The sequence below is a fragment of the Theropithecus gelada genome, chromosome 14 (assembly GCF_003255815.1).
Source record: "Theropithecus gelada isolate Dixy chromosome 14, Tgel_1.0, whole genome shotgun sequence".
Classification (NCBI taxonomy): domain Eukaryota; kingdom Metazoa; phylum Chordata; class Mammalia; order Primates; family Cercopithecidae; genus Theropithecus; species Theropithecus gelada.
In genome coordinates, this window is record NC_037682.1 from 38,240,532 (window position 1) to 38,268,301 (window position 27,770).

The 27,770-nt window shown below is 36.4% G+C and overlaps 1 protein-coding gene across 1 annotated transcript in view; it reads right to left on the minus strand.

Annotated features, from left to right (window-relative positions):
• Positions 1-767: 767 nt before the first annotated feature.
• The window catches only part of BBOX1 (gamma-butyrobetaine hydroxylase 1), a 92,030-nt gene continuing 65,027 nt past the window's right edge, over positions 768-27,770 (minus strand). The window contains exons 6-9 of the mRNA XM_025358175.1: positions 13,642-13,747; positions 9,112-9,308; positions 2,794-2,960; positions 768-1,281 (exon numbers count right to left, since the gene is read on the minus strand). Of these exons, the coding sequence (XP_025213960.1) occupies positions 1,121-1,281; positions 2,794-2,960; positions 9,112-9,308; positions 13,642-13,747 (631 nt within the window). The 3' untranslated portion in view covers positions 768-1,120. The remainder of the gene's footprint in view (positions 1,282-2,793; positions 2,961-9,111; positions 9,309-13,641; positions 13,748-27,770) is intronic.

Sequence of the window (27,770 nt, forward strand, 5' to 3'; positions counted from 1 at the left end):
TGTGTTCCATCACTAGGGCAAGGCAGTGACTATGGAGGAAGCTGGGACCAACAGGTAAAGCTGTCCAGAGATTTGCAGACATCATGTTATTCATAAGTAGTACATATCTCTTAGTTTTTCCTTTTCCAGTTGTTAGTCAAAAACAAGAAATGAGGAGATCTGATTCATAGACACATGGAAACAATACTGACAGTGGTTGGGAGTACTTATTCGGGACAAGAGAAAATTAGACTAGGCTGAGCGCAGTGGCTCACGTCTGTAAGCCTTGCATTTTGAGAGGTTGAGGCCGGCGGATCACCTGAGGTCAAGAGTTTGAGATCAGCCTGACCAACACAGTGAAATCCTGTCTCTACTAAAAACACAAAAAAATTAGCTGGGTGTGGTGTCAAGCGCCTGTAATCCCAGCTACTTGGGAGGCTGAGGCAGGAGAGTTGCTTGAACCCGGGAGGTGGAGGTTGCAGTGAGCTGAGATCGCACCATTGCACTCCAGCCTGGGCAACAAGAGGGAAACTCTGTCTCAAAAAAAAAAAAAAAAAAATTAGTGAGACTAGATTTTCTCTTTATTCGTCATGTTTCGATGTCATAATTTAGGTAGTAAAAGAAAATGTTGGAATCACTAAATTGGTGAGGTCTGGAAATTTGGATAATAGAATTCTATAATAAAAGTGCATACAACAGATCTTTGGAAATATAAACCCTTTTTCCAAGCATGCTAAACATGGTCATGTGCAGTCTTGCAAATTGAGATCCTACAGGCAACAGGGTAAAAGCATGTTTTGAGACAAGTTTTATTTGAAACGAAAGGCTTATTTGAAGGAATGCTTCATTTGCTACAAAAACTATTTGTAGACATTCTGGAGATACTCATATATGGGCAAAAGAAATTAGACTAGGCATGCAACAGAGCAGAAAAGATGCTTTATTTGCAAAAGAGTGGTGAAACATCTAAAAAGTTGACATTGTATATGATTACAAAGTAAAGAGTACTCTTGTGAGAGAAGTTACATGTTCATTGTTAAGGAAATTATATGTAAATGACAAAATCATGGTCTGTGAATAATGTGTCATATCTTACAAAATATACTTATTGGAATCTTACTAAAATTATCTACAGGAGACTTCAGTTTCCATTCTCGACCCTCTGCCTTAAGATACGAAGCCTTGACAGGACCACATCCCAGTCAGCATAAGCTCCTTCTAGATGGCGGGATATCTCAGTTCCTGCTTCATAGCTACGTCGGCCATGAAGTAAGCGCCAGTTATCAAAAGTAATCACGTCACCTAAAGAAAAGATTTTTTTCAGTATGAATAATTGTGCGTTTCAATGACTTACAGAGCTAGAAAATGTAACATGCAAAACACAGCTGCTACTTGGTTCACATCAAGAATTATCGCTTATTTCTTTACATGAAATTGCACATTTGCTTTTCCACACAAATCAGGCCACTGGATGCAAACTGCTTTAGGCCTAATGACAATTCAACTACCTAGCCTGATAGTCTCCTGAAGGTACTTTAATCATTCTTACTTAAAATATTATCTCTGTGTAAAACATCTGTATCTTTTTGACTGATCCATACCTGATTAGAAATATTTCTTCAGCCGGCGCGGTGGCTTATGCCTGTAATCCCAGCACTTTGGGAGTCTGAAGTGGGCAGATCATGAGGTCAGGAGATCGAGACTGTCCTGGCTAACACGGTGAAACCCTGTCTCTACTAAAAATATGAAAAAAATTAGCTGGGTGTGGTGGCAGGTGCCTGTAGTCCCAGCTACTGGGGAGGCTGAGACGTGAACCCGGGAGGCAGAGCTTGCAGTGAGCTGAGATCAGGCCACTGCACTCCAGCCTGGGTGACAGAAAGAGACTCAGTCTCAAAAAAAAAAAAAACAACAACAAAAAAACAACCAAAAAAAAGAAAAAAAAAACCCAAAAAAGAAGAAAAGAAAAAGAAATGTTTCTTCTCAGTTTAACAGCTTCAGAAAATAAAAAGGATAGTGACATTCTTGGTTTGTCTTCTGTGTGCCTAGTATTTTATGTAATATTATTTCGAAGCCTTATAATAATCCTGAAAAGAAAGTATTCTCTCATCTTTTCACACATGAAGAAACCGAAGCTTTTAAAAATTGAGGAATTTACCCAAAACTACACTGCCATTAAATAGTTGAAGCTTGGATTCTAACTTGTATTTTTTTGTATTTTTCCCCCCCATAATGTTTTCATTTTATATGTTGCCATTTTTAAAATTAACCTGCTATGACTGCATGGCAATGGATTTATGGAGATTCATATTAACTTATTACACCAAAGATCAATTAAAAGTATATACAAAGGAAAAGAATCTTCCATTTGGCCAAATCAACAGCAGAGAGAAATTACGCCTTTTACTGTAGATGCCAAAAGCCTCAGGTTTGATGGCACTTTACTGAGTAGAGATGGTCCAGAAAAAATATAATGCTTTCTGCTTTTTTAATTTCAAGTAACTGGAATACTTTAGGTACTACTTTATTTCAGGTAGTACTGTCTCCATTAGTAAGCCCAATGAGTAAGCATTACTTGTGTGTGTTAAGAATAAGAGTCATGAGGATATTTTTATTTGTTTATCATGATAGAATAATTAAGCATAAGCCTCAATGAGGGCCAGGAGTCCACTACTTAAGCAAGTCAGTTGCTCACCAAGATTCTGTTGTCGGTGTTCTATGTGATACCTGAGAAAAACTGCTCTGGATATAATTCTAGATGGTAAAGGTTGAAGAAAATCCATGCTTTTGGTTGTTTGAGAAAATGTATTCACTGACCTGGATTCATCTTGAAGGTAAACTTGGATTCTTTGCTGTTCGTGAGGTCAATAAACTCCTTCAGAGCAGCATAAAAAGGTTGAACTCTTTCAACAGGCACATCAAATACTGTGTCCCTAGTTGCATTATTGAAGTTGATGCGAACCACTTGGCCTTTATCATCTAACCTGTTTTATTAAGAGAAAAAGTTAATATATAATTCATGAAATATCTATTTACATTGATAAGGGTCAATTCCTCTTCAAAGATATTTTTGAAACACCATATTAAAAAATCCAAATACATGTACAGAAGATCTTAAGGCTACCTGTGGTACAGTGTATTCCTTGTTTTTTCATTCATTCATTTAGATTTTTTTCTAAATCTTACTACTTCAGTGCCAGGAGAATTCAACTTAAATTAAAATAAGTATTACTGAGAGATTCAAGTTAAAAATTTTGTCATGCTTGGTTAAAGTCATTCACTCTTTGTTATTTGAAACAGGTATTAAAATCCTTTCATGTCACAAATTTATAGGTCAATTGTTCTATGTGTTTCATTTATTAAGGTTCTAAGTGTGATGGTTTTATTTGGGGGGTATGATGGGAAGAAAATTCTATTTTTAAAATGGTTTGAAATGCATGATTCTAATTCAATCCTTAGTTTACAGGTGGGAAAACTGAAGCATGAGAAAAGAAGGGACTAGCCTGAGGTATATTCTTTCCATCTATTTACTCATCCTACCTATCTTAGTATTGAGGCTTCCAGAAGACAGTGCTATATCTCATTTAATGTTGTATTCCTAGCATTCAACATAGAGCCTGGACATAACAGGCAGTTAATAAATATTTGTTGCACATGTCACTCTCTATATTTTTTAGTACCTTGGGAGGGCACTAAGGTTTTTGTTTTGTTTTGTTTTTAAGTAATTTGAGAGCTCTTAATGTTGTGATCTCTATTCTCTTTCTTAAAATATGGATTATCGCCATGCCAATGTAAGGTAATACAGCTTTTAATAAAAGGAAAGAAGGTCGGGCACGGTGGCTCACACCTGCGATCCCTGCACTTTGGGAGGCCAAGGTGGGCAAGGCAGTTGAGGTCAGGAGTTCGAGGCCAGCCTGGTCAACATGGCAAAACCCTGTCTCTACTAAAAACACAGAAAAAAAAGCTGGGCATGGTGGCACATGCCTGTAATCCCACCTACTTGGGCGTGGTGGCAGGCACCTGCTTGTACCTAGGTGCCAGAGGTTACAGTGAGCCAAGATTGCACCACCACACTCCAGCCTTGGCAACAGAGTATGACTCTGTCTCAAAAATAAATAAATACATAAATAAATAAATAAGGAAAGAACATTATTTCTTAGATTTGAGCTTTGGTGGTTATAATTAGCAAGACATGAACATCACCCAGATACAGAGGCAAAAAGAGGAAACTGTTTTATAGCTTATTGGGAAGGTGGACCTTCAGACAGTTTTAAAGTGTCGATCAACTTTATCTTTTCTTTAGGTAGAAACAGGATGAAGGCATGCAAACTGAAGGTGGTCAAGGATGGTGGCAAAGTGCCTAGGATTACTCCTGGGAGCAGCATCCTAGAAGGACAAGCACAGGAAGTGGTAATGAGAACCAACAACTGACCAGGGCCCAGGCTTGGTCAGTCAGACCAAACACATTATCATATATACCTGGGTTTGGTGACCTTGGTTTGGGGTCTGGGTTACATTTAGTGAATATTATCAGCAAATGGGGAAAGATGCCATTGACAGTGAAGTACAAATTGTGACTATCAGGGCCCCTTGTGCATGGTGGCTCTGGGCCAAATGGCAATTGTAATGGTAAACTCAACAGTTGGTGATTAGCACCAATTTTTTGCTTACTGGGTAAGGCCTGAAAACTACCTATTGAATCCATACTGGGAAAGAAAGTAAAAGGAAGGAACAGGCTTTCAAAAAGGCTCTTAGACTCCTAAAATGTAAGTTTACATGTATTAATAACAATACAAATGTGACTCACTAGGTAATGCAGTACCCTACCCGCTTCCACATACTTTCACATAAATCAAGAATTCTGAGCCTTTTGGATACAGCTTTATGTACAAAGAATCAGATAGAAGGTAAGTCAGCAGAAAAGACCTCTAGGATTTAGTGGAACAGAGAGTACACGACCTTTCAATTACCCTCTTAGAGTTCATGCTGCTGGTTTAAGACCTCTGTCACGGTATCTGAGGCCATTTGCCTGTTGATATTACCTTCAAGATTCTAGCCTTACGGCTTCTGACCCACTTTTCCTCTTTTTTTTTTTTGGTTCTTGTTATGTGTTCTGTACATATAATATTATCGTCTGTGTCATCCACCAAAGGATGTCATGACTTTGGAACTTCTGGGGGGTCATCTGTTTCAGTCACCCTCAAGATCTGCTTTATTTTTTTCCCACTATTACCATAGCTCCTTGATTTGAATAGTTATGCTAATTTTGAGCTAACTATTCTAGAGTCCTTGGGTATATCCTCATGTATCAGTGAAAGGAATTTTGTGATTAATAAATGTAATGACAGTCAGAATTGGATGCCTCATGGTATACTAGATTAGGTTTTCATTTTTAAGAGTTTACCTATATAGAAAAGTAATCAACTGTTTTTGTGTTTATGGTGTAACACAGTCCCTGCTTTCTTTTACCTACTGTTTACCTGAGAAAACAAGACACAATTTTATTATTTAGCATTCTCAGCAATAATAGAGGAATGGAAAGCAAATTTTGTTATAAGATATAGAGGGGACATTATTCTGAGGATTGAAGAATGTTAGAGGAGATGGGTAGCTGCTATCTTGAAGACCAACCTACAATGCAAAATTGAATGTTAGCAAGAAATTTGATGCCTAATAACAGAACAACAGGGTCTAATGTAAGTTTGCATGCTGAGGAAAGGTAAAAAGCCACAAAAGATGGGAGTAACTGGCTATATATTAGCTATACATAAAGGACAAATTAAGTAAACTTAAACCAACAACATAGTGGCTGCGAACCAGCAAAAGCAAAACATTATCAATGATGCCAACAAAAAACAACCAAAGAAAGGACTTTAAAATGATCTTCTACAGTTTGTGTTGTGAGTACTCCTCACTAGTGGCAGCATTCTGCCTCAATGATAGATACAATGTTTTATGGAACTTGCATTTGTTATGGGAATGCCACTACAGTGTTGTCTACCATGTCGTAATTTATGAGAATCTGCAGGAAAAATTTATTTCAGACTTCAAAAGCATCTTGCCTTGTAACTGATTATATTCTGTTTGCTTTGGTTTCTAGAAACTCAGACCTGAAATAGGAATCTCTCCCCAGTGAGTGTGTTGGACTTCATGCATATTATAGCTAGCTAAAATTTATTTTGCATTTTCTAAACTAGGCGCAATAGTAGGGGCTTCCATATATTAACTCTGCAATTCCTACTTCAATCATGTGTGGTAGTATATTTTGTTTTCTTTTTTTTTTAACTGGAAAATATACTGTGGATCAGCACGGGTAAATAATCACATAAGAGATTACACAGCTGGCAGGTAAAAGACTTGAATTTACGTGATTGAATTTGTAATTGATAGGATAGTTGAGTCTCACTGTCATTATTTTTGCTCGTTTCTTTATTGGTTTATTTTTCTTTGTACTGAATTATAACTAATTCAGTCAGCAACATAAAAGACATTTTTGTACTAGGACATACAAATTTAAAAATTTAATTGCAAAGTAAATTAAATTAACCCAAACACTTAGGAGATGGAGGCCCTCTGTTAACTGAGAACACTTTGTTTCATTTCCTGTTGTTGAAAATATACTTTTAAGTGAATTAATGTTAACCACTTGATATTTATTCTCCAGGGGGTTGTTCCTGAGACCTCACAGATGGCCGAATTTTGAAATTTTACTTCAGAAAATATCAAAGCCAAGTCATGAGCCACACGGTGGTCATTCAGTTAATCTAATCTATAGCTATGTTTCTTACCTCTGTTCACTAACCTTGCAGAATCTGTAATCATATTGTGTCTCAACAAAATTTTGATTTGTCATGAATTTTAAGGTAATATTTGACTAGTTAAAACTGTCACGTTGGCCAGGCATGGTGGCTCACGCCTGTAATCCCAGCACTTTGGGATGCCGAGGTGGGCGGATCACGAGGTCAGGAGATGGAGACCATCCTGGCGAACACGGTGAAATCCTGTCTCTACTAAAAATAAAAATAAAAATTAAAAAAAAAAAATTCGTGGGGTGTGCTGGCGGGCGCCTGTAGTCCCAGCTACTCGGGAGGCTGAGGCAGGAGAATGGCGTTAACCCGGGAGGCGGAGCTTGCAGTGAGCGGAGATCGCGCCACTGCATTCCAGCCTGGGCGACAGAGCGAGACTCCGTCTCAAAAAAAATACAAAAAAAAAAAAAAAAAAAAAAAACCAAAAAACATAAAAACCTGTCACGTTATAACTAAGAGTCTCCAGTTATTTCCTTTTCACCTTGATGAGTGAACTCTCAGAAAATGTCTCAGGTTTATTCTGAACTAGAATTTCATTCTTGGCGTCTATCTTTTTCTCAGACGCTTCCTCCAATCTTTCAGGAAAACGATCTGTTTATACATGCAAATTGTAACCAAAAACTGACCCTTCTCTAAACCACCACTGCTGTCACTCCAGCCACTCACGTTGAAGGCACCACCATTGCTAGTCTGGAGTCATGCACTAGCTTCCTAGCTGGTCTTCCTGCTACTATCCTTGCTCTTTCTAGCAGTCAGGGTGACCCATTTAAAATATAAAAGTTTTTCCTTTGATCAGGATCTTGCAGCAGCTTCTTGTTTCACTCAGAGTAAATATTACCGTTATAATTTGCTAACAAGACTCTACAGGAACTTGTCCCCATCCGACTTCCTCCCCTAATACTTGCCTCCTTCACTCTGTTCCAGTCACACTGGTCTGCTTGCTGTTCCTTGAACACCGCAGACATGTTCTTAGGACCCTCTTAGAACTTTTGTTCTAGCAGTTTTGGGAAACTGCTTCTCTTTTGAAAACTCCCTCACTCCTTTAAGTGTTTGCTCAAATCTCAGTAAAGCTTTCCCTCACCACACTGTTTAATAATGCAAGTTCCATCCTTGCTAAGCCCTACAGATTCCCCTTATCTTGCTATGCTTTTCCTTTTTTTGTTAAGCACTTAACAGTTTTTAACATTTATTATAATATGCTCATCTGTTTAAAAATCTTTAAAATTTCCCTCCCCCATTAGAGTATAAGCTGTATGAGGGGAGAAATCGTTGTTTTGTCCACTGATGTATTCCAAGCACCAAGAAAAGTGGCTGGTCTCAATAAATATTTGTTGAATGAATAAATTAATGTTCTGGGGATTTAATTATTTTCTAAATGAGTTTATTTTCATACCATTTGGCTGTTTCTCTTAATGGAAAAATTTAAACTCAATTCTAAAATTATACCCCCCTACCAAAATTAATTGAGGTATTATTAAATAAACTGTTGTCGAAACAAAATGTAAGATAATTTGCAAATAAAAGGATAAATTTGTGGCCTTTGTAGGTACTTGGAAAAATCATGATAAAATAATATTTAATAAAAAGAAAGGGAGAACACAAAATGTTCTGTGTAGGTAATATATGATCTTTGTTGGCTTAGCATCTCTTTGGGGAGTCTCCCTGTTTCATTCTCAGTCGGTGTGGTTCAAATGAGGCTGACCCTGCTCCACAGTTGAACATGTGATCCAGGCATGGACAATCAGGATTCTCTAACCCATTGACCATGATGATTGGTTCAGGGATAGACTTGGACAGAAATTAGGGAGTGGGTCATCTAGCTTTATTGTAGGTATTGGGAAATAAAAGCGTTCTTTGTGGTGTGATTACTAGCTCTAAGGACAATGAAAACTTGGAGCTTCTGCTGATCATCTTTGAAAATAAAGCCAACATAGAAGATTGCAAAGCTGAGAAGAAAAAAGGGACCAATATCAGGTGACATTGTTTAACTCTTGGATCAACCTATTTTGAGTTATATTATTTCACTTCTGGCCAAAAGCTTTCTGACTAGTATAATCACATTGATTATAGCTATGTAGAACTTATATTCAAAAAATGAAGTATATGTGAAATCTTAGTTACTTTTCCTCTAATATTAGTTAGGAATAAATTTTATGTAATTTGATAAAAAATATTATAGTGAAAATACTATCACTCTAAAATTGGGTTAAATGTTAATAAAAATAAAGCTCTGAAGTTCACTGAAATTTTGTTCTGTTTAAACTTTAGATTAATGTAGTTTTGCTGTCAATTGTTTTATTGCTATGGGAAATTTATAAGTAGTACTTACTCTATAATTTTGTGTTTTGATTGTACAGAAAAATCACAGTAATCCACTCCAATGTCTGTAAAGTCCACGAAGGTAGAGGATAAAATCTGAAATGCCTGAGGATTATTTTGTTTTAGCTTTTGGCACACATTAAACCCATCTACAATTTCTGAATCACCCCCTGTGACTGTTTGCTTTATGCAGTGAAGAAGCTGAACCTACAAAAAGAAAATATGCATTATTAAATAAATATTAAATTAAATGTTAATTATTAGAATTAAATAATCTTCAATAAAATAAAATAATACGCATGCACCATTTTTTGATACTGTGTTAAAGATTCAAAAGGCTATGAATAAACCAAAGCCAACAAACCTTTTTTTGTTTTTGTCTCTCTTATGTTATTGGAAAACAGTTGGGAAGAAAAACGTTGCTTATAATCAATACTGTATAGTTCAAACATGTTACAGTTGAAGACATAGATGCAGGCATGATAATGCTCATTAGCAAACAAAAAGCACAGCTTGTAAGAGCTGCAGAGATGGAGCACTTGATGTTAGAGTAGGCAGGGAAGGATTTCCAGGGGAAGAGGCGGGTAAGTTAGACAAAGGAGAATAGATGAGATTTGGGTTATGCAGAATAGAACGAGAAAGCAAATCAGGTGACAGAAATAATGATGTGCAAAAATGCACAGTTCACTGGGTAATAAAAAGTCTGGCTACAGCAGAGGGCCATAAATAGAAAGAGTGAATCAGGTTGGAAGGGCCATTTGAGGCCTCATGATGGAGAGTCTTAAATATCAGATGAAGGGCTTTTGTACTTGTGCATAGAGGGAATTCACTGAAGCCTTTTGAATACGAAAGTAATGTAGTCGGAACTGAGCTGCAAAGTATTAGGCCAGTGGTGTTATATAGGATTATGATTTTTTTTTTTTTTTTTGAGGAAGGAACTGGTCAGAGTAGCAAAACAATAGCATAACTTTGTTTTTGGAGGATCACAGTGTTCTTTAAATCCTTTTAGATTTTGCCATCATGAACTGACAGAATATTTCAAATGCTAATTTTTAAAAAGATTAGCTGATGTTATTTACATATCTCAAAGCCTGTTAATACTTTCTTTTGTACAGTTACACTTTTAATACAATCTTCCAATAGAAAAAAGATGATGGAGCCTGATAAAACTTTTATTGCTAGGTTAAAAGGCAAATATATGCCTGTCAATGTATAAAACCCAATTTTACTTCATGTGAGTCATTCAGAACCCAAAATATTTTCCTTCTAAATGTTACTTAATGCAGCATGTGACTTCTGCAAAGACAGTGAGTGAAGCAACATCTCTGTTTCATTAAAGATATGGTGACTTATCTCTGCCCCACATAATCCAAATAGATCAAACTGAACTCTCAACAGGTAACTCATTTTCCAGATTATTTCATCTGCACAGAAAAATATATTGGTTTGTTCTATTTGTTATTGAAAATATCAAACCTTGGCACAACTCCCCTGGAATAATTCAAAATGGAAATTTGAACAATAGTACAAACAGGTTGCCTATATTTTATTATTCTAGTAGAATCTAGACATTTTAGGAATCATCTATTATTTAAAAATCTCCTATCAAGTCACTTAGTTTGAATGTTTTATTTACTGGACACAAGTACAAGTTTGTTGCACTTCTTTGCCTCTTTATAGCATATCTACGACATCTCTATTACATGCAACGTGCATGTAAGTATTGAGATACAAAGTATTGAGATACGAAGAACTGTGAGTCAATTCTTGTCTTTAAGAAGTTTGTAAAGTATGATAAAATCTATAAATATTCTATTTTACTACATAAATTATAATAAGTGGAAATTCCAGCTCAGGATCTGTGTGGTGTGACAGAAAACTATATAGAGGCCTGGGTTCAAGTCCAAGTTCCTCCTTAATCAAATGCTACCCTATAAAAGTATTGAATCTTGCCGGGGGTGGCGGCTCACGCCTGTAATCCCAGCACTTTGGGAGGCCGAGGTGGGCGGATCACGAGATCAGGAGATGGAGACCATCCTGGTTAACACGGTGAAACCCCGTCTCTACTAAATATACAAAAAATTAGCTGGGCGAGATGGCAGGTGCCTGTAGTCCCAGCTACTGGGGAGACTGAGGCAGGAGAATGGCGTGAACCCGGGAGGCAGAGCCTGCAGTGAGCCGAGATGGCGCCACTGCACTGCAGCCTGGGTGACAGAGCGAGACTCAGTCTCAAAAAAAAAAAAAAAAAAAAAGTGTTGAATCTTGTGTTTCTACCTTAAAGGAATATCAAGAAGAGTCAGATAAAATAATGAAAGTAAAATTGCTTTGAAATAGCATAATGTGCTATGAAAAAGTCACGCATTCTATTGTTCTTCAGGAACATTTATGTAGCCATTTGATCACTTTTCCTTAGGCTTTGAATTTTAACCCAGAAACAAAACTTAAATTCTTAAAAGACAGAAGATAACTTAAAAATTCAAACAAAACTTTTAGTTTTCTAGTCTCATTCTTTAGTCCTTATTCCATCCAACTCCCTTAATCTATCTTTGGAAGATGAGCTGAGCTGATTAATTTGGCTCTTAACCCTAGGGTTTTAGAAAAATCTGAGCCACATTTAGAATAAAATCACGTGGTGTGTCTCCTGCCCCCAACCCTTACCCCAAAAGGTGTCTACGGGGGTCATTTTACTGCCACTTAGTTCAAAGAAATCATGTGGTGTTTTACAATCAACAAAATAATTTAAAACATGTAAAGTCAAATACTAGACTAGTGTAGCCAATACTGGCGAGAACAATCGGTAACAACAAGGGTGCAGATAAAACATGTTCAGTGAAGATAATGAAAAAAATGGGCGAATTGTGATTTTGGCCCATTTCTCCTTTGTTAACTTAAGAATTGCCCAAATTTTCATTTACCTTTAAAGATACAGATTTCTATGTGGTTATTTCACATAGTCGAATTTAGCTCTAAAAATAGGGATGGCATATCTTTAGGAAGGTAGTTTCCTAACCACTTATTTTTGGTGTAATAAAATGAAGGTTTTGTAAAAATGTAGCTCATTTAGTAAAATGAAACTTTTGTAAAAATGTAGAGAAAGAATGTCCACCCAGAGATTCTCCTGGGGATTTGTGGCTTCACACTGAGCATTTCCCTCGTTGACAAGGAATCTGATAGATGGGATGTTGGATGGTTTCCAAAAATAGCCACTGCTATTCTGTTCCTTGTAGTCACACAGTTTGTAATGCATTTTTGCAGCTTCCTCCATAAGGGGTCTATTTCCTCACCTCCTGAATGTGGGCTAGATTTATTACTTCCTTAGACCAATATAACATTGCAGAGGTGACTAACCTAGGCCTTGAGAAGCTGTGCAGCTGTCTGAAAATTCTTCCAGTTGCCATATGCATTAAACCTGGGCTAGCCTACTGGTGGTCAATAGACCAAGTGGAGCAGAAACCAGCCATCTCAGTGAAAGTCAGTCGGACCCAAGTCAACTTAGAAACTGATTGCAGGTATGTGACTGAAGACAGGAGCTGCCTAGCTGAATACAGCCCAAATTGAAAAGACAAGGGCTAAGTAAAGGGCTGTTTTCTTAAGCCATCAAGTTAGGGAGTGAGTTATTATTTTTTTGTGTTACACTTTAAGTTCTGGGATACATGTGCAGAATGTGCAGGTTTGTTACATACATATACAGGTGCCATGGTGGTTTCTGCACCTATCAAACTGTGATCTACATTAGGTATTTCTTTTAATGCTATCCCTCCCCTATCCCTGCAACCCCCTGACAGGCCCCAGTGTGTGATGTTCCCCTCCCTGTGTCCATGTGTTCTCATTGTTCACCTCCTACTTATGAGCAAGAACATGTGGTGTTTGGTTTTCTGTTTCTGTGTTGGTTTGCTGAGAATGATGGTTTCCAGCCTCATCCATGTCCCTGCAAAAGACTTGAACTCATCCTTTCTTATGGCTGCATAGTATTCTATGGCATTTATGTGCCACATTTTCTTTATCCAGTCTATCATTGATGGGCATTAGGGTTGCTTCCAAATCTTTGCTATTGTGAACAGTACTGCAATAAACATACATGTGTATGTGTCTTTATAGTAGAATGAGTTTTAATGCAGCAGGAGTTAATGGATATGAATGATGCCCATGTGACTTGGAGGGAAACCCTACATTTTGTTTACTGATTCCATTTTCTCTCTTAACTTTCTTAGAAATATATGTGCAGAAAGACTTCAAGATTTACTACTACCTTAAAATCTGTCTTGGCAAAGCAAAAAAACGCTAATAGTAATTTCTAGGAAGAACAAAGAAATGTTGTTGTTGTTATTGTTGTTTTAAATGTATGAAATTCTCTCCTTTAGGAAGGTGAAGATATTTAGGATTTAGGTACCGAGATTTTGTGAGCTTGGATTGTGTTTGGAGAAAGAAAATTTATGTAAGACAAACTACCTGGTGAAATATGTAATCTTCTAGACTCAAAATACAAAAAGATATCGGTCATTGGCCTGCTTTGTGGAAAATATGCTGAAGCTCATCTTACCCCAGGTGGATGATGGAGGGCTGGATAATCAGTGTGAAAGCTTAGCTTCCCGGTTGTGTAAGCCACATTGTTTGCATCGATTTTGTCTTGCACTTGCCAAGTGTGTCTGTAAAATGCAAGAAACACATGTTTAAACAGGTTGTCACTAAGCCAGAGGAAATGTGTTAGAATGAATTTGATATGTGGGGAGAAATGGAAACTTTTCATTTGTTGAAATAATTACCATAATGACTATGAGCGAGAAAAGGAACCTGACTTTTCTCTGTCTAAAGTCACTATTTCAGAATTAACATCTCCTCATTTTTCCTCTCCTCTCAACGAGAGTACTTTTATACATCAGTCTATTTTACAGTTTGCAAAGAAGTATATATGGAATTGTAGGTTATCGTTTTACTGGCTTAATGCATTTTAAAAAGTGATTTATTGAGGTGAAGTTCACGTAACAGAAAATGAATCACTTTAAAGCGAACAATTCAGTGGCATTTAGTAAATTCACAATGTCGGCAACCACCACCTCTACCTATCTAGTTTCAAAACGTTTCTATTACTCCAAATCAAAACCTCTTATTTTAGAAAGCAGTTTCTTTACATTCTACCCTTCCCCAAGACATTGGTAATCACTAACTTGCTTTCTGTCTCTGTAGATTTACCTATTTTAGATATTTACCATAAATGGAATTATATAGTAAGCTCATGCTTTTAATGTTATATCTAAGAATCCACTGCCCAATCCAAAACCATGAAGATTTACCTCTATGTTTTCTTCTAAGAGTTTTATGACTTTAACTCTTATATTTAGATAATTTGTTCATTTTGAATTAATTTTTGCATATGATATGAGTTGTGGGTCCAATTTAATTCTTTGCATGTGGGTATTCAGTTGCATCAGCACAATTTGTTAAAGAGATTGTTCTTTCTCTATTGAATGATATTGGCATGTTTGCTGAAAATCGATTGGCCGTAGATGTGTGGGTTTATTTCTGGACTCTCAAAATTCTATTCCATTGATCTATTTGTCTGCCTTTATGCCAATATCATGCTATTTAGATTAGTGTAGATTCGTAGTTAAGTTTCAAAATCAGGAAGTGTGAGTCTTTTAATTTCAGTCTTCTTTTTAAATATTGTTTTGCCCACTTGGAGGCCCTCACAATTTCATATAAATTTGATACTGGCTTTTCCATTTCTAAAATAAGAAAATGATACTGAAATTTTGGTAGGGATTGCAGACTGCTTTGGGGAGTATCGACATCTTAACAATTTTATGCCTTCCAATCCATGAATACAGGATGCTATTCCATTTCTTTAGATTTTCTTTAATTTCTTTTAGCAATGTTTGATAGTATTCATTGTACTAGTCTTTCACCTATGCGATTAAATTTATTCCTATTTATTCTTCTGGATGATGTTGTAAATGGATCTGTTGATTTCCTTTTCAGATTGTTCATTGCTACTGTATATAAAGACAACTGATTTTTGTGTTTTGATTTTGTACCCTGAAACTTGCTAAATTCATTCATTAGCTTTAGTAGCTTTTTTTGTGGGTGGATTTTATGGGATTTATTATAGGTAAGTTCATACCATCTGTGAATAGAGATAGATTTACTTTTTCCTTTCTCATTTAGATGCCTTTATTTCTACTGTCTAATCGCTCTGGCTGGAAATGTTGGTGCAATGTTGAATCTCAGTGGTGAAAGCTAGCATTTTCGTCTTGTTTCTGCTCTTAGGGAGAAACTTGTTTTTGTTTTTGTTTTTTATTTAACTTTTAGATTCAGGAGTACATGTGCAAGTTTGTTATACAGGTAAATTGCATGTCACAGGGGTTTTGTGTGCAGAGTATTTTTGTCACTCAGGTAACATATATTGTAGCTGGTAGGTGGTTTTCTTGATCCTCATCCTCTTCCCCATCTCCACCTTCACAAAGGCCCAGGTGTCTAGTGTTCCCTTCTTTGTGCCCACGTGTACACAGTGTTGAACTCTCACTTCTAAGTGAAAACATGCTGTATTGGGTTTTCTGTTCCTGTGTTAGTTTGCTTAGGATAATGGCCTCTGGCTCCATCCATGGTGCTCTAAAGACATAATCTTGTTCTTTTATGTAGCTGTATAGTATTCCATGGTGTATATGTACCATATTTTTTTTATTCAATATATCACTGATGGACATTTAGGTTGATTCTATGTCTTTGCTATTGAGAATAGAGTTGCAATGAATGTATGCATGCGTACGTGTTCTTTATAGTAGAACAATTTATATTCCTTTGGGTATACACTCAATAGTGGGATTTCTGGGTCAAATGGTAATGTTTTTAAGGTCTTTGAGAAATTGCCAAACTGCTTTCCACAATGGCTGAACTGATTTACTTTCCCGCCAGCAGTGAATAAGTGTTCCTTTTCTCCACAACCTCACCAGCATCTGTTATTTTTTTAACTTTTTATAATAGCCATTCTGACTGGTATGAGATGGTATTTCATTGTGGTTTTGATTTGCATTTCTCTAATGATTAGTGGTGTTAAGCACTTTTTCATATGCTTGTTGGCTGTGCGTACATCTTTTGAAAAGTGTCTGTTCATGTTTTTTGCCCACTTATTAATGGGGTTGTTTGTTTTTTGCTTGTAAATTTGTTTGAGTTCCTTATAGATTCTGGATATTAGACCTTTGTCAGACGCATACTTTCCAAATATTTTATTCCATTCTATATGTTGTCTGTTCACTTTGTTGTTAGTTTCTTTGGCTGTGTAGAAGCTCTTTAGTTGAATTAGGTCCTATTTATCAATTTTTGTTTTTGTTGCAGTTGTGATTGTCATATTCATCATGAAATCTTTGCCAGGTCCTATGTCTAGAATGGTATTTCCCAGGTTATCTTCCAGAGTTTTTATAGTTTTAGGTTTTACATTTAAGTCTTTAATTCATCTTGAGTTGAATTTTGTATGTGGTTTAAGGAAGGGATCCCATTTTAATCTTCTGCTTATGGCTATCCAGTTATCTCAGCACCATTTATTGAATAAGAAGTCCTTTCCACATTTCTTGTTTTTGTCCACTTTGTTGAAAATCAGAGGGTTGTAGGTGTGTAGCATTATTTCTGGGATCTCTATTCTGTTCCATTTGTGTATTTATCTGAGAAACTCAATTTTCAAATTACACTCTCGAAACTTTTGCTCAGGTCAATAAATAAAACTTTAGGTACCTATGTATGCCCCATCGCAGTCGCAGACACTTCTGTCTTCTCCAAAGTAACTATGACTGTGACTTCTATAGTTATCATTTCCTTGCTTTTCTTTACAATTTTATCACCCAAATGTTCATCCAAGGACACTATGAACTTGCTCATTAATAATAATTGTTATATGTTTTAAGTCTATTAATCTACAAGTTTTTCCTTCAAACTGTGCTCCTTACAATTGTTGAAGAACTTAGGGAATTTGACCTATAGAGTTTCCCACAGTCTGGACTTCACTGAGTACGTACTCATGGTGCAGTTTCTGGGAAACTGGCAGCAAAATGCAGAGTCTTCGACAGTCTCTATTCTTTGGCAAAGCCACAGATGGCAGTATGTTCTTGTATTGCAAGACACATAATGCCTGGCTGTGTTTCTTTTTTGATGTTTGTACTGTTCATGTTCAATGGCTATATTCGTTAATTCATCAAGGGTTTCAAACAATGAAATATCAAACTGATACTCTTTTTTAAAAAGATTTATCACTCAGAATACTTTTAAAGGGAGCCACTTTCCCTCATCCACTATTTGGTTACTCAGTATAACAGCTTACAGAGGGATGATGAAATAAATATTTGATTCTTTCTCTTTCTTTACCATTTGTAATATAAAAAATTTGTTTCCTATAATTCCAAATTGAATAGTTTAAAAAATATGATGTATGAAAATATATTAAACTAGATAGAGGTGATATTTGCACAAAATTGTGAATGTATTAAATGACACACAGCATAATATACTAAATAAAGCTAATTACACTTTAAAATGGCTATTTAAATAATTTCAGCTTTTAGTTTCAGGGTGTACATGTGCATGTGCAGACTTGTTAGATGGGTATATTGCATGATCCTGAGGTTTGGGGTAAGATTGATCCCATCACCCAGATACTGAGCATAGTACCCAATGGGTAATTTTTCAGCTCTTTCCCTTTCCCTCTCTCCTGCCTCTAGTAGTTCCTAGTGTCTATTGTTGCCATCTTTATGTCCATGAGTACCCAATGTTTAGCTCCCACTTCTAAGTGAGAACACGTAGTATTTGGTTTTCTGTTCAGTTATTAATTTGCTTACAATAATGGCCTCCAGCTGCATCCATGTTGCTGCAAAGGCTGTGATTTTGTTCTTTTATATGGCTGTGTAGTATTCCATGGTGTCTATGTACCACAAAATGATTAATTTTATTGTCATGATAAATTTTACCCAAATTAAAAAATACCTTAGCTTAAAAGCTAAAGAAAAGATGAGTTAAAAAAAGAACTAAGGTTACTTGCAACTCTGTAGCAAGAAAATAAACCATTATTCAGACTTTGTAAGCTATTAGCCTTGGAAGATCCAGACAATGTGTAATTGAAAGGAGGCCATGTTTAAAAATAAACCAAATATGGCTTGAAAAATGTCCACTATATATACATGCCATTTGATTGCTGTTATAATGTCTATTAATATATATTCATATGCATCAAATTATCTTTGAATAAATAAACATTGAACACCTTTTTTATTTCAGTCATTGATTTAGCATCAGAGATACAGCAGGGAACAAAAAGACAGAAAAGTAATTGTTAAATTTAATACAGATAGGTTCTACAAAGAAAATGAGGCAAGGTAAAGAGATAACGAATGGGGCCAGAGAAGTATTTTTACAGAGATGATGCTGTGAGAAGTGTTCTATGAATAGGTGACATTTTCCCCACAGAAACCCAAGCAAAATAAGGGAAGGAGAAATGTGAATTTCTGGGAGATGTATTTTAGGCAGAGGAACCCAAAGTGAAGAGGTTTTGAGTTTGGAGTATGTCTAGCGTATTTGTGGAAGAACAAGGGCAGAACAAGGGCAGCATGGTTGAGACACAGTCACCAGGGAATCAAGAGTGGGAAATGTACCAGATGCACAGAGAGAAGCCAGTTTCCAAAGGGCTTTGGAGTCTAGGATGAGGACTTGAGATTTTGGTTTACATGTGATGGGAAGCCATTGTAGTTTTCCATTACGTAAATTATACATTGGAATTGTCGTTTCAAAGAATTGCTCTAGCCTCTGAGTAAGGGGTAGATGGTACTGGGAAAAAGGTGGGAGGAGGGAGAGATGATGGCAACCAGTTCTCTCCTAAACATGGGAATCATGATGATTCTCTCCTAACCATGGCTACATGCATAGGAGAGAATGATTGCATTTGATCTTGAAAGGTAGAGTTACCAGGATTCTCTGACAAATTGGATGTAGGATATGAGAGAAATGGAGTCCAGAATGATGCCAAGGTTTTCAGCTTTAGAAACCAGGTGAGGGAGGTCCTATTTATTGAGATTCACTATATAACAATTTATTATCTGGTTGAGGAGGAAGTTTGCTTCACCTAATTTAAAAAACTTTTAAATAAGTGCTTTAAAAAGTCTCCATTCACATATGGACAAATGAGCACACAAAAGATGACCTTTGGTCTGGATGTTTTAGCTTCCCAGAAAGTCACTCTAGGCTGGTATTCTACTCTGCCTCTGGTATTCCCCCACACAATACATACTACAACCCTATACAATACATACTACAAGCAGGCAAACCTTCCTAGTGCTTCATGCTCACTTTGCCATTTCTCTGTCAGAAGCTCTTACTGATTCTTGAGTCCCAGAAGGATAGAATTCAGTGCTGCTGATCCAGAATTCAAGAACCCAATGCAATTTTCTAACCTTGCCAACTATTGCCATATTTAAGTCATCTGTTCTAATCATGTTGATTTTGGCACTACACACTTTCCTGCCTTTTTTTCTGGTTTCTTTTTCTGCCCTTTTTTTCTGTTGTTTTCCCCATCTCTGTAATCATTAATGAAAATCTAGCTCAAGTTCCAACTATTTCATAATCTCAATTCTAGAAAAACTCTTGGTCTTTAGGTTCAAACTGCAGTGGCTTCAAAGCCTTGGTTTCTAATTCACGACTATATAATCTTGGACAATCCATCTATTATTTCTGAGCCTCAATTTATGTATTTGGAAAATAGAACAATAATGTATTTCAAAAACTTGTAACAAATAAGAAAGTCTATGTCTGACACACAGGAGATGCCCCATAGGACTTTTCCTTCCTCTCATTCTCCTAATTACCCAGTATTTACTCCTACACTCAGAACTCTCATAAGCATGTTTTATTCATCTCATTTATTAGATCTGAATTATTCATCTCATTTATTCAGATCTATGTGTTTTATGAAGATGGTTATAATTTTTAAAGAGTCTAAGCTCATTTAAATATAGAAATACATAATTCTGCTTCCTCTTCTGGACTGTAAACTCTTTTAGTGTACAACAAATACTTTTGATCTCCTACCATTAACTAAACCAGTGCCAATTCTAAAGCAGGGAACCAATACATTTTGACTGAATGAGTGTAAGCAGGGAGGGGGTGACTTTTATGAGCTTTCATTTTCATATGGTATATAGTAAAGGGTATTAATAGGGTGGTAGTGGCAGGAGGAGAGTGGGAATACAATCTATAATCTCTTCTCACATGTGGAGATACTTTTCTTAATGGGAAAAATAGTTCCTTACCTGTTCCCTGGGATTGAAGATAAAATTGACTATTTTGCTCTATGTTTCTCATTTAAAATTAGGGTAGAACACCTGATAGATCTTTCACTAAGGGTCAAGCAGCCATCCATATGTGGCCATGAACTGGAAACAGGCTGAGTGAAAAAAGATGAGGAGTATTACAGTCTGCTGCAACTCATTTCAAACATGAGTCAGACAATCCATTATATTGCAGTGAGAGTCGCCAAGAAATACTTGTTCTCTATGAAGTTCATGTCACTCCATAGACCATACAAAATACAGATCCAGATGGCTGTCAACACTGGCATTTGAAAAATAGTCAACATGTGAGAAGAGATTTAAGGAGGTCAAAAAGGTAATTTCATCAAGGTGCAGAATGCATATCTTCTGACTAAGAAAATGCTGCTGTTGACATGATCAACAGGAAATGACCACTTGGATTCTTTTTCAAGAGTGGTGATGGTTTTGCATTGATTCACCTACATACTTTTTCCTGGTTCCTTCTATGATCAAGGGTAAACTGACAGAATTTTACTGCAGCCAAAACCTGGTTGATATTCAAGGTGTAAGCATTAGCCAGAGAACAGATGTTTTCTTTGACATTAATTGGCCTCTACAGGGATGGGGGTCTGTGACTTGGCTTCACCAGAGCAGTTCTCTGACCCTCTGAGCTAACTGGTAGGGAATGATAAAACATTTATTAGACCTAGAGTGTCTTAGGCGCGGTATAAGATGTGTAGCCTAAAAGTCTATGCTCACATCTTATGATAAATCCCATGAAAGGAGCTCACCAATTCCAATCATAAACATTCTCTTAATAGTCATAGCACAAGTCTGGAAAATCCTAGAAATGTCATCTGTTTTACCTTTCTACCTTGTCATAGAAATGAATCATGCCAAGAAGTCTGCTACTGATAGTTGAGGACACTAAGTTCTTTCTTATGCATCCCAAATCCACATCTCCAAGAAAACACAGCAGAAATCAAACGCAAACATATTTGCACCATATAACCCTGAACTTGCCTGATCTTGAAGCTAAGCAGGATTGGGCCTGGTTAGTACTTGGATGGGAGAAACAGGTGCAAATGTGATTCATTGGTCATGAAGGAACTTTTTAAAAAACCTAATGGTGAGGCCTTGGTGAGGTGAAGGTGTATTTACATGCCCTTCTCATTCGAGACAGATTCTAATGCTATTCCAAGTAAGGCAACAACTCAAGCAGATAAGAATGGACGTGACTGAAGTAGAGGTATGGGACCAGATTCTTTTAAAACTGAAGAGGCAAGCTCAACATAATATCTTAATCCAGTGGCATAGACTTGTTTACTATTGTGCTGGGGTGAGTGACTGAAACTCTGCAAATTATCCTGCTTTTATCAAAGATGCTGTTTTAAACAAACCTAAGTGTTTCCACTGAGCCATTTGTGTCATTCTCAACATTTCACTAAACTCTCCGTTACATTTTATTGTCTATTCAATATTTTTTGTCAAAAGCTCCTGTACTTTAAATAACTTTTAGAGACTATTTCATGAGATTGAGTTGAATGCTAATTTACTAAATTTGCCCAAACATAGATGACTGCTCATAGATAATCAAGATATTAATAATGTTTTGTGACAAATTCGGTTCCTTCAGTGCTTGTGGAATACTTGAATATTGTTTTTGCTGGATTTGTTCTTTATATCTTGGTGATGTCTTATTTTTTAAAAATGCAGTGTCATGGGATTTGTTCCTTATACCTTTGGTGATAAGTTTTACACTTCTTTTTTGAGTCAGGGTCTTGCTCTGTCACCCAGGTTGGAGTGTGCCATGGTGTGATCATAGCTCACTGAAACCTCAAACTCCTGGTCTCATGTAATCCTTCTGTCTCAGCCTCCTGATTAGCAGACATGTGCTACCATGCCTGGGCTAATACACTTTTATTTTTATTTTTGTTGGGACAGTGTCTTGTTCTGGTGTCCTGCCTGGTCTTGAACTCATGGCCTCAAGCCATCCTCCTGCCTCAGCATCCCAAAGCACTGGGATTACAGGTGTGAATCCCATGACCTAGCCAACACTCTTTTGATTAATGGTTCACACTTAGAAAATCATGCTGGATTAATTTGTAAACTTTTCCTTTTTAAAAGTAATTTTTATACGAAAGGATGTTTTATGAGTGCAAACCTGGATTTATTTTTACCAACAGTTGTAACCTCTGATCCACTTGCTGCAAGCTCTCTTCATCAGATTATGTAAGAATGCCTTCTTTTGAACATTATTACTCATCCCATTGGATCCAAAATACAATGCCCATATATTGTTTATATTGTAAAATTTCAATATCAAATATGATCTCCTAGCTAAAAAGCAAAAAATACATTTTGTAGTTAATTAATCAAAGGAATACTATATTGCTTACTCTAGTTACAGCACTTCCACGTATGAATTCCTAGATGCAGTCCCTCACCAGAGCTCCATATATTTATTTTTCCATTATCATTTATTAGACACCTACAATGGTCCAGAAACTGGGGATCCAGAAGTGAATGGAATAGACGTGGTACTTGTACCGCATGGAATTTACAGTCTACAGGGAGGATGAATTAGTATGATTTATCTTACAAAGCTAAAGTACACCATGTTATGAGAGTAGGAAATAAAGACTAAATTGAGACCTGAAGATTAAGCAGGATTTACCTAGGCAAAGAGAAGAGTAAAGGTCATTGCAGGAAGGAGAAACAGCATGTGGGAAGGCCCAGTGGAGGGAAAGAACATCACCTACGAGAGGAACTCGAAGTTGAATGTGGGCCAGAGTGGGGAGGGTTTGCTCTATGGCTATCCTTAGCTTCTGTTCAAATTCTGCTTCCACTGCTGTCCTGTAAAGTCTCAAAAAAATCTCATTCCTTGAGAAACTGAGTTCAAACATATTCTTTTTTTTTTTTTTTTTTTTGAGATGGAGTCTCGCTCTGCCACCCAGGCTGGGGTGCAGTGGCCTGTTCTTGGCTCACTGCAAGCTCCGCCTCCCGGGTTCATGCCGTTCTCCTGCCTCAGTCTCCCGAGTAGCTGGGACTACAGGTGCCGGCCACCAAGCCCGGGTAATTTTTTTGTATTTTTAGTAGAAACGGAGTTTCATTATGTTAGCCAGGATGGTCTCGATTTCCTAACCTCGTGATCAGCCTGCCTCGGCCTCCCAAAGTGCTGGGATGTGAGCCACCGTGCCCAGCCCTAACATATTCTTTGTCTCATAGCATTTAACCCAGTGCCAAAAATGTTTGTTGAGTAAAGACGTGGATTCTAGAATAATAAATTGTGCTATTTCCTGATTGACTATAAACTTTAATTTTGGTTTACACTGTATATTTTAAGTACATTCTAATAATGAATACTTTGGCCATTAACAGTTTTTATTCCTTACTTCTAGGGAGAAGTGCTTACAGTTATTTGTAAACAATGTTTGGCAAAATTTCAAGAGTTGTGTTTTAAAAAGTAACTATCTTTTGAGTTCTTCTTTCATTATAGACATTAATTGACATTTAATCCATCCCTGAAAAAGAAAGAGTTTATGCCTTTTTAAAAATAATTTCAACTTTTATTTTAGATCTGGGGGTATAAGGGTAGGTTTGTTATGTGAGTATAATACATGGGTATTGCATGATTCATGCTATTTTTTAAGGTGAGAATTAGTATCCCCAAACACAAACTAGGGAAACAAAGATAACCTTTCTGATCTCTAGAATAGCTCTTACTGAATCCATTAAACTAATACGAAAATCTCCACAAGACCTAAAGATATAAAGTAAAGAGAGAGGTTTCTTAAATGATAGTGGTGACATAATTTAAAAGAATCTCTCTGAATTATCCCTATAGAACATCTAGAGTGAAAATTCAAGAATTCAATGACAACATCTAAACAAAAATTAAGTGACAAGATATTCCCACGAACCAGGAAATAGGAGGGGATAGAGACAAACCTTTCAAAACCACAAGACCTATATGATATTGGCAACTGTGCAGGAGAAAGCAGAGAGAAGCAACTGGGTACATCATGGATCTAAAACATTCCCAAATCGCTAACAGGTGTTTACTGGACAGTGCAGTGGGGCAATGTGAGAATGGCAGTTAAACTTGGGAGGGGATTTCTACATTCCAGTATAGCTGAGTACCTAAGGTCCATGGTAAGGGATCTGAATAGTCTGGAATTCATGAATTCTAGGAACTAACCAGATAAATCTCCCTTCCATGACCTTCCTTCTGAGAAGGGTGCATATTGAGTGGTACAGGAACAATATAGACAAAGAAAAAAACAAGGTCCTCATAAAAGTAAAGGAGAGGAACTAGAAGGTCTTAGAAAGCTGTCAGCCAGTTTTGAAATATAGCTTAAAACCATAAATTAAATAAGGTTTCTGAATCATATCTCCTTTTAACAGTTAGGGAAACAAGTTTCACATAAAATTAGCAACAACAACAACAAAAATCAAGGTTTAAACTCAAAATTATTTTAAGAGAAAAACCCAGGATTAGTAGCAAAATAGCATACCTATAGATAGGCAGTACATGTCAGAAGGACAGGCCACCCCCAATAAAAAAGATAAAATATTATTTTTTTCTAACTTCTGTTTTTTTAAATAACCACTTCTAATGAATCCAAAAGTCTTTACCAAAATGGTCCAATACGTAAAAGAATAACCAACATCAGAATTAGAAACTTGAAAATGGACTGATGTATTAGGAAAGGAAAAATCTTTAAAAAGTCCTTAAACAACGACTAAATTAGAAGGAATGCAAGATCAAATAAGTGTAACAAGCCTTTAGGTAACTAGGAGATAAGTGGGAGAACAATTTAAAAGAAATCAATAGAAATGATTTGAGAGAAAGTAACAAAAGGACATGCAAAGAAGCCTTAAGATATGCATAAGAGTCCTCAAAAGAAGAAGCCCAAAGCAAAGGAACAGAACGGATACTAAAAAATGTGATTCAAGAAACATTTTCTGGAAAAAAGTAATTAAAGCTGCCCTAAAACAAATCATATCCTCCCAGAAAAAGCTGTCCCAGAACAATCAATATCAAGACATAGTCTATAAAATTACTGGACATTTAAACAACAACAAAAATTCAAAATCCAGGTAAAAATGTCAAATTACTATTTTATTGTTGTTGAGACGGAGTCTCACACTGTTGCCTGGGCTGGACTGCAGTGGCATGATCACTGCAACCTCTGCCTCCCGGGTTCAAGCAATTCTCCTGCCTCAACCTCCCAAGTAGCTGGGATTACAGGCACCCACCACCACGCCCAGCTATTTTTTCGTATTTTTAGTAGAGACAGGGTTTCACTATGTTGGCCAGGCTGGTCTCAAGTTCCTGACCTAGTGATCCGCCTGCCTTAGCCTCCCAAAGTGCTGGGATTACAGGTGTGAGCCACGGTGCCTGGCCATTAAATTACTTTTAAGGAAAAGAAAATCATATTACCAATAAAACCATAAGTGACATATTAAAGATGCTGTGAGCCAAGAATTTATATTTAGCCAAGCCAATTTTCAAGTATAAAGGCCTTAAAACTGCTGTCAATATGCACAAATTTAGAGAATACTGTCCCTGTGAGGTCTTCCTTAGGAATTTAGGAGAGAATGGACTTCAGAAAACCAAAATGAATAGATAGGTTGACATAAGTTTGGTGCTGAGCAGTAAATTTATGTTTACGTGAATTAAATTGTAGGGGAGGGAAAAGAGATACTGAAAAACTAAAAAGTAGAAAAATCAAACTGCAGTGGTAAAGATGCATGTTGATGATAATACTCTAAACCAGGAAAGAAAGGAAGTGAGCACCATAAAACTTAGGAAAGTCGTTACATTTGGGAAAAAGGCAAGGTTTATGCTTGGTTGGGTTGTGTCAATGGGTTTTGGGGTGGCTGGCAATGTTCCATTTTTTGACCTGGCTGATGTTTAAGGGTGTTTGCCTTATGATAGTTCATTAAGCTATACATTTATTTTATGTGATTTTCTATATCTGTATTATATTTTACCATGAGAAACCTATTTTGCCAAACACAAACCTCACTTTTCTCCCCAAATGTAACAGCTTTCCTAAATTTTATGGTGTTCACTTCCTTTCTTTCCTGGTTTAGAGTATCATCAACCACATGCATCCTTAGCACTGTAGTTTGCTTTTTCTATTTTTTAGCTGTTCAATATCTTTTTTTTCCTCCCCTACAATTTAATTCATGTAAACATAAATTTACTGCTCAGCACCAAACTTATGTCAATGTATCTATTCATTTTGGTTGTCTGAAGTCCATTCTTAGTAACAGAATAGCACAGTGGTTACAAGGGATGGGAGTAGAAGAAAAGGGGAGATATTTGTCAAAAGGGTGGAAATCTTTGGTTATTATATGAATAAGTACTGGAGACCTAAAGAATAGCATGGTGACAATAGTTGATAATAATGTATCGTATACTTGAAATTTCCTAACAAAGTAGATGTCAGGTCTTTTTGCCACAAAATATAAAGATAACGATGTGAAAGAATGGATATGTTAATCAGTTTGATCGTGGCAATCAAAATGTCATGTTGTACACTGTAAATATATACAATTTTTGTCTCTCATACCTCAATAAAGCTGCAAAAATAATTTAAAAATAAAATAAATAAAATTGAAAAAAGAAATCTTTGTTGTACACTTATTTTTAAAGGTTAATAATACTGCCATTAATAAAAATGAAGTCAGGTAGTGATAGAAGGATGACAACCACCTGTAAAAACATAAAGAAAAAGTTATAGCAATTTGCTCCAAAGGAAGCCCCAAAGGCTTCATTATAAAAAAACAAATAATGTAGTGCATTGCAAAAAAGTGAAAAAATTAATGAGAATTCCACATTAAATACATTTAGTAGGGTTCTTTTTGAGTTGGAGGCGGTCAAATTTTACTTAATACATTTTATTACAACAAGAATTGGGTTTTAGTTTTGATTTTTTAATGGGAAAGATTGAATAAAATGTTTTTTGATTCTGTATCAATTGCCATTTTCCCTTTATGTAAATGGTTGGTGCTAATTTTAACTTAGGAGAAAGCAATGAATATTCTGGTGCTGTCATTCTGACTTAATTTGATAAATTTCTATGTAATGCTGTCTGATTATCTCCTTGCATCTGAGCAATCAACAGTTATTATGGCATTGGAAATTAGGAGGTAAATGTTAGATAACAATGAACCACCACAGTAGCATGGTATAAAGGAAAGACTGCAGGCTATTGAGTCAGGTAAACCTGGGTTTGTAGCCTGATTCTTCCGCCTCATTTTTTTTGGGGATGATGGGTTAATGATTCTTCTCAGAATTGTGAAGATTCAAAAGAATCTATTCTGTTACTAAGAATGGACCTCAGACAACCAAAATGAATAGCTACATTGACATAAG